The sequence below is a fragment of the Primulina tabacum genome, chromosome 15 (assembly GCF_025594145.1).
Source record: "Primulina tabacum isolate GXHZ01 chromosome 15, ASM2559414v2, whole genome shotgun sequence".
Taxonomy (NCBI): domain Eukaryota; kingdom Viridiplantae; phylum Streptophyta; class Magnoliopsida; order Lamiales; family Gesneriaceae; genus Primulina; species Primulina tabacum.
In genome coordinates, this window is record NC_134564.1 from 33,087,356 (window position 1) to 33,095,760 (window position 8,405).

Genomic DNA, 8,405 nt, shown 5'->3' on the forward strand with positions numbered 1-8,405 from the left:
TTTATGCTCCGGAGTAGGGATATAATCGAGTCGATCCGAGCCGAATTTTTGAATGTTTGAGCTTGACTTGTTTATCGAACCTAAACGAGCTCAATAAATATGAATTGTACATTTAAATATTCATTAAATTCATTAAAAGATAAATTATAAATTTAGAAAAAAAATATAATATTCTTATTAAAATTTGTCAATTTATTATAATAAATAAATTTAATAGATTTTTCTATATACTTCATAATTAATGTGTTAAATCAATAAATTAAATATCAACATTATTATTTTTCATCTAAGATATTACTTATGAATTTACTAACGAACGTGTTCACGAGCTAACGAGCCGAATATTGTAGAGCTTGAACTTGGTTCGTTTATCTTAACGAGCCTCATTAAACGAGCTTTTATCGAATCGAGATTCAAATAGCTCACAAACGGTTTGATTTATTTACATCTGTACTCAGGAGAAGCCGCTTGCAAAGACTACTGAGTTTCCGAGACAGAGCAAGAAACATTCTTATTCATTTCACTATATAAAAAAACAAGAAGCAGAAAAATCAATTTTTTTAAAAAAAAAATGAAAACATGACTCATCTTTCAATTCAAGATTCAGATAGCACCAACCAAATATTTCTAATAAAAACAATCAAAAACGACTAAAAAACAATTAATAAATGTTGTGATTAAAATTTAAAGAAATATGCTCACCTGATTTTTCGTTATCTTTTTCGCTTGATCTGCTTTTGGAATAGAAATGTTTCATGCGATTGGCTAAGAATCAAGCCCACTTTCTCCTTTCTATTTATTTATTATTTATTTGTCATTTTTATTTTATATTATTTTAAGGATAAAATTTGATTAAAAAAAAGGAAGGGAAAAAAAGGTTGAAGGGGAAAAAATTTGGAAATTGCCGGATTCAAACTCGATACAACAAATCCTTACAGTGTGTTTGGCAACTAGGATTTGAAAAGATTTTATGGGATTTGGATTTCAAAATCTTATTTTTACTGTTTGGCAAGGTGATTCAAAAAAAGAATTCGGATTTGTTTAAAATTTTATGGGATTTCATGGGATTTCAATGTGTATATCCAAATCCCATCAAATTTGATAAGATTTGGAGGGATTTGGATTTTAAAAACAAACAATTACTTTTTTATCCAACACATCATTCTCATCAGTCAACTTTCTCCACCAAAAATTTCTAAATGGTTAGACTTTTTTTTCCTTTTTAACTTTTTTTAGAAGTTGAAAGATTTCGTTCAAATTTTATAAGTTTCGTGTGTTATTTATTGATTAATATAATAAAAATTATAGTAATTACCAAAGTCTCTTTTTACGTTTAACAATTAATTTATGTTAAAGTTTGAAGTTGTTTGATGATTTTTTAATTATTATTTTATGTGCATTATGATTAATAAATAATAATTAATTTTTGAATTTACAAACATAAATAATAAAGAAGAATTATTAATTTCTAAATTTCTTTGGGTTTTTTTATGTTTATGTGATGTCCAAAGGTAACTTAGTAAAATTTTAGAATTCCAAATTCGAATCTTTTTTTCTCCAAACAAGAAATGTATTTGTAAATACTATTTTTAAATTTTAAACCAAACATCAAATGGAATTTCAAATACTTGAATTTTCAAATCCAATTCCAAATCCAATTCCCAATCCCACGAAATCCTCTCAAATTTTGGTTGTCAAACACACTTTAAAGTGATGTCTACCACTAAGATACATGTTCTTTTCAATTATTTGGGGTCATTCAGTTATCTGATGGATTATTTCACTCGTAGACTGATTGCTACAGAGCAAGAGACAGTTGAAAGATAGGTAGATAGAAACAAATTGGTTGCCCAAAGAAGTTTGAGAAATCTTCGTGGTCGCAGAACTGGAGATTGGGTTTAGGACAAATTAGCTTATATAAACATATCATATTGCAAAATTTGCTTTTTGATTCAAACTTCGAGAGATTGTTCTATAAAAATATGTATCGGTATACTAAAAAAAACATAATATTTTTAAAAAAGAGAGTAGGGATAATATTTCTAATATTTTTCTGCTAAAAGTAAGCTGCACCGTTGAAAATGAGTAAATGTTCGTTTAACTAAAGGTCCAGTAGTTGTATGAGTTCAAGCAAAGTTCTGCTGCGCTAGGCTGAGCAAAACAAGCATAGGTTTTAGAGCACATTCTGCCATTTCTCCACACATGTTTTATAATTTACTAGAATCATATGCACGGATGGCATGTTTGTCGGCTAGGGAGATTTTGGACCCGGCAAATTACTTGTGGGGTGACTTCTTATCATGCCAAAGATGCAGCCTACTTCTCTTTTCCATCAGCAGCCTCCAAAGTGGATTTGGCCTCCTAGGGGTTCATAAAAATCAACGTTGATGCTTCGTTCATGGAAGGAAATCAGTTTTGCTTTCAACCTACTGCTGCGCAGATTTATGCAGTTGAGAAGGCTAGCTATCAAGTTGCAAGTCATTTCAACTGGTGTAGCTGGATTTTGGAAACAGATATTCGCGGTTAACGGCTTGACGCTATCTACAACTCATCTCCCTTTTCTACTGCTGCTATTGTCCTCATGAATCCACTTCGCCGAATATGTCAACTGTACAGGTCAAGATTCAGTATTGCCCAAGGACATGTAATCAAGCAGCACATTGTTTTGCTATTCAAGGACTTTCTTGCTGGGGGATCGATGTTTTTGCTGAATTTTTACCTTGTCCCTTTTGTAAAATAGGATGATGTGAAAAATGTAATATATATGAAAGACTTTCTTTCAAAAAACATAAACAAAACAGAAAAACCCTGGATTATAAAGGTAAAGGAGAACACCTAAAATAGTGGAATATTGGTTCAAAATGAGATACATGGTATAAAAACAAAAGCAGATTCTGTCTTCTGGTTTCTCACTACAAGCTTGTGTGATGGTGTGATTTAAGCTAAGGGAGCCTCCAAAAGGAAAGGAGAGGGATTTAGAATTTCTTTGTTCGGTTCCATCTTTTTGCAAGAAGTTTTAAATATTGACCTTTGTCAAAGTTGAATGGAATCATGTTTCTCCAGAAATCATGTTTACTTAATATGTTCATCCTTATCATTAAGACGACAAAAGCTATGAAGGAAAATTCAACTATATAAATCCATTATTAATCATTAGACCTCATGCTTAGGGTATTATTGATTCAACCAGGTAAACGAAAATGGGACCCTTGCATTTTTCAATTACATTCCTCGTATATTCCCATCACATTCCCATTCATGCCATAGTTACACAGTATCAGTTCTTGTCTACATTTGGTTCCTCACCGTGGGGCATTTTACGGATAATCCTCAGATTCTCGTGATGCTTTTTTGTGTATAACAACGGATGGATCGAGGAAGGGGTCAATGTAATTTCGTCCATGAAAATCCAAGAACAGGCCGATAATTGTAGCAATTTTGTTAGATGTTAGAACCCAATATGAAATGAAACAAAATCAGATGAACATATATAAACAATAATGCAGTTTCTTTATTTGAACTGTCTAGTTTGAAGCAAAACTTCATTTACAATGTACATTTTCGATCCATTCTTTCTTCAGGAAAGAATATAATTGTCTCACAACCAATGCACAAGAGTAGTCCTTCGATGATCCCAAAACCAATCTGGTACCCCAAAAAACCAATCCAGTAGACTGGATCAAACCCATGATTTTGGCTTTCATCTTTCAAATCCAACGAGTTCAGAGTATCTTGCTTTTAAAATTTCAACTTCTAAGAAACCTCATTGTGCCAGGAGACCACAATATCATTAAGCCCCAACTTCCACTCCTCCCACTGCAAATCCCCAAATTCCACCCAACCATCAAACGCTTTCAACTCCACCAACCATAATTCCAGCGACACCTCCCAAATCTCCACTATTAAAACTACCCTTCCCTTGACCAACCCCATCCTCCCACCCTTCCCTCTCTGTATTCTGTACCCTAATTCGTCCCCAATCTTCATCACCTTCTCTTCAATCTCCCCTGCTTCCATCCCACAGGTAAATCTAATCTTTTTTCTATTCGCCTCCGCCTCAAAAATCCCAGATAAATCCAACCCAGAAGACATCGAAATTATGTCAAAAGCATTCACTTTCGACAGGTGTTTGGGTTCTTTTTGTTCAAGAAACTCGGGTCCCAGATTTCGCTCTACCTCTGAGCCGAGATTTGGCAGTGAAAACGACTTCTTGAACCAAGAAAGATTGGTTAATTCGTCGAGGCTCAGTCTTGTCTTTGGATTTGGGTCCATGAGCTTATAAATTATACTCTTGGCTGGCTTCGAAATCCAGTCTGGAAACTCGAATTCACGACGATGCATCGCACGGTACATGTTTGGTAAATTGCTGTCGTCAAAAGGGAGGCTGCCCACTAGAAAAACATACAAAAGAACTCCACACGACCATGCATCCGCCTTTTCCCCGTTGTATCCTTTACGGTAAACCACTTCGGGTGCGGTGTATGCCGGAGTTCCACAAGCGGTGTAGATCAATCCGTCTCTTTTCTGTTCTGAAAGAGCAGACAGCCCGAAATCCGTGATCTTTAACACCCCTTTGTGATCCAAAAGGAGATTTTGGGGTTTTATGTCGCGGTGGACAACCCCGTTTTCGTGACAGAAGCGAAGGGCGGAGACTATTTGCTGAAAGTATCTGCGTGCGGTGGACTCGGAGAAGCGGCGGCAGCGGCTGAGCTTGGCGGAGAGCTCACCACCGGGGGCGAGTTCCATGACGAGGTAGATTTTGGATTTGGTAGCCATCACTTCGTGGAGTGTGAGGATGTTCGGATGGTGATGGAGGCGGCGCATGGCGGAGACTTCGCGGAGTATCCGCGGTTCCATTGCGGCATCGACAGTGGCGGCCTTGTCCATGACTTTTATGGCTACTTCAACGGTGTCGTCTTCAAGAGATCGGCCTTTGTACACTTTGGCGAAGCTGCCACGGCCGAGGAGGGAGCCCAGCTGGTATTTTTCAAGGATGATTGAACTACTGCCACCGCCAGAGCTGGTGGTTCGCCTTATACTGACGGCGGCGGAGGAAGGCGGCGGCGATGGATTTTGGGTGGGCATGGGACCGAATTGGAGGAGGGGGAAACTAGGAACGGGATGAAGGGGCTTGTTCAGTGTTGTGTTAAATAGGTTTTATATAGTAAAGAGTTTTTATAATACTGAATATAATTATTATTATTGAATGTCGACGTTACAATCTCCACCTAATTGTTACCGATTATTATATTATAATAATTATTATAAAAAAGGAGTAGTTTTACACTTACGACGATTGTTTGCATATCAGAATTCAGAAACTAGCAATTAAAAAAAAAAACTGAAAATGGAATTTTTTTTTTAACAATAGGGTGGAAATTTCTTCACTAATCTGTTATAGTTGAGATTAGGTTCCAAAATCATATAGGTCTTAGACTAAAAAAATCTTGACATATTACTATTATTATTATCATTTATCCTAAAAAATCTGGATTAATATATAATTCGCCATTTCAAAATTAAATTATTTTCAAACATATTGATTTAAAATTGTTTTAACATATTATGATACATATGCAAATAATGGGGAGTATGTCTCTAGTGAGACGGTCTCACGAATTTTTATTTGTGAGAGGAGTCAACCCTACCGATATTCACAATAAAAAGTAATACTCTTAGCAAAAGTAATAATTTTGCATGGATGACCCAAATAAGATATCTGTTTCACAAAATACGACCCGTAAAACCGTCTCACACAAGTTTTTGATAATAATGAGATGCATGAACAATACTGAAATCTGGTGATATTTTGCTATAAATAATATATAATACGGCAGGATAATTATCATTCAATACACAGAGTTGTCATATGAGTTGTTAGAGCTTGGACTCTTGCTGGTTAGATAACTAGTGGTAATTAAAATATAAATGTCAGTAAGTGCGCCGATTTTTTCAATTATAAAAAAAAAAAATGTATTGGGATTACCTTTTTGATCGTCTTAAAATATAGTATACATAATTATGGAAACATTTGCACTTAATTAATTGCATCACCTCTCCACGTTTTTTAGATACTTCATTAACCAGATTAATGAGATGTTAGCTTCCGGTACTAGCTCAATGTTGTAACTAATGATCCTTTTCATTTTAACGCGTTTAGCTCATAAAAAAAACACAAAACCTACCATGAGACCGTTTCGAGAGTCATTCAATATCGTAAATACATATCCGTGAGATCTGTGAGACCGTTTCACATGATACATACTCAAACAAATATGGACTACATGTGTAAAAATAAATATGAACAACCGTTGGTTGGGTGATAGTAAACTGGACTCAACTAATTAACATTTGATATTAAGTTGCTTTTATTGTTTTAAGGTCAAAATTACCTAGATGTTCGTGGAAAGAAACACCAACGAACTAAATTTTCTTTCTCAAGGGTTTGTTTGATATATTTAGGCGGAAATACCTTATCAAATTGTACGAGATTCAAAGGTGCACCGAGCGACAAATAACCATGAGATAAACAAAACTAATGGTGTCCTATCAATGGTTTTTATTAGTTATTCTGAGTCTTACAATATATTTCAAGATAGTTCGGCGAAATTGAATAAAACATATTCAAAGCTCAGAAGCAACGTGTCAATGTCCTAGTGGGGATAAGATTTTCTAATATTTCAATTTCACGTTTGTACATTGTTGAATAAAAGTGATGTGTGCGTCTACTACGTCATACATTTAAATAATATATATAATGTCCGTAAAATACATATGTATATATCTCATATTTGAAATATGTAGGTAGGAAATTATTTTTAAAACAGCAAGTTGTCACGTGAACTTCCACGTCCGCTAAGAAGATCAATGCTCGCCCTTGTTAGAATTTCTTAGTTGGTTATCTAGCAATTTATCAGATCTGTCCCTTTTGTCTCGGTGTACACGTTTCCGTTTATATCACATGCACTAGGCTGTGAACACACAACTTCTTGTTTCAAAAATGACCAACACCACACAGGCTTTACTCATCTCAACACTCAGTTTTTGAGGTTCACTGGTTACGTTATCGTCATACACCATCGTCTCAGACACGAAACCCGACTATCGGATGAGAATATAAGTCATTAACTGGCGTCAAACTCTTTAAAATGATAGGTGTGTGCGACTGGGATCCGAGAAACTACGTTCACTTTTGAAAAATGTAGTATACATTCCAGTAGTTAAAAGCATAGCAATTCAAATGATCTTGTCCCGAAGTATATGTACAGCAAGTCAAGGTCTATTCACGTTCTTATTTAATATATGTAAAGAAGTAAGCATGTGAATGAATGAGTTGTGAAATTTAACAGGTGTACCAATCAAATGGGTACTTGGACTCGTTAAAATGTGTTCTTTTCGCAGCGCTCAATTTATTAATTTTCAAATGTCCGATGCTTTTTGTCTTATTGTACACGCTCTGTTATGTCCGATTCCATAGGCTGTGAGCTATACACGTGGATATATGCTGTATCTTGAAGCATCTACCATGCTACTTAATTAACGGAAAATTCCAAAAAAATACATCTGTCAATCTTTCAATTAAGATTCAGTATCTAGTCATAATTTTTTAGAAATCAGTATCTGAAAAATCTATGCTTTTAGTTTTAACTCTCACAAAGCAAAAGTTACATTTTTACCTTTTATTATTTAAATAAATATATTATTTTAGTCACAAAAATTACATGAATCTTCTTCATTTAAAATATAATTTTATAAAAAATTTGTTTCTCAATTATCATGGAATAAAAATAAATACTTATTTTGATATATAAAGTACCTATTATGGGGTTTCAGATATTTGATTTCGCTCTTTGAATACTCCAAATAAATAAAAAAATAATATATTTTCGAGCATTCACCATAAATTCTGTCATTGTTAGTCTTTTCATGAAAAATGCATTAGGATGACTTATTCATATCATTTTATTTTTTTAGAAAAAACATAGGTCATCACTCATCTTGGAATAAAATTAAGTATTTATTTTGACCTACAAAATACCTATTTTGGAGTTTCAAATGCTTGATTTCACTATTTTAATAATCCAAATGTGTAAGAAAATACTGGATCTTCGAGCTATCACAATAAATTCAATAATTGTTGGTCTTTTCATTGAAAATACAATAATATTACTTATTCATGTCATCTAATTTTTTAAAAAAACATAGTTTCTCACTCATTGTTGAATTAGAAAAAGTACTTATTTTGATCGATAAAATACTTATTTTGGGGTTTCAAATATTTGATTTGGCTATTTGAATACTTCAAATGTGCAAGAAAATACTTAAGTTTAAAGTAATATTAAGTAACTTTTGATGATGTCATTTGTGAAGTTAAAATGTGATACTTAAATTGGTACAAAGAGTAT

General features: G+C 33.9%; 1 protein-coding gene across 1 annotated transcript; it reads right to left on the reverse strand.

The window, feature by feature from the left end:
- Window positions 1–3,491: 3,491 nt before the first annotated feature.
- LOC142527366 (CBL-interacting serine/threonine-protein kinase 7-like) lies at window positions 3,492–5,151 on the reverse strand. Its single transcript, XM_075632145.1, has one exon. The coding sequence runs from the start codon at window positions 5,083–5,085 to the stop codon at window positions 3,754–3,756; it is 1,332 nt and encodes a 443-aa protein (XP_075488260.1). The 5' UTR covers window positions 5,086–5,151; the 3' UTR covers window positions 3,492–3,753.
- Window positions 5,152–8,405: the final 3,254 nt, after the last annotated feature.

What these genes read in the sequence shown, in the direction of transcription:
- LOC142527366 (XM_075632145.1), bottom strand. Translation starts at nt 5,085, where the DNA reads ATGCCCACCCAAAATCCATCGCCGCCGCCTTCCTCCGCCGCCGTCAGT.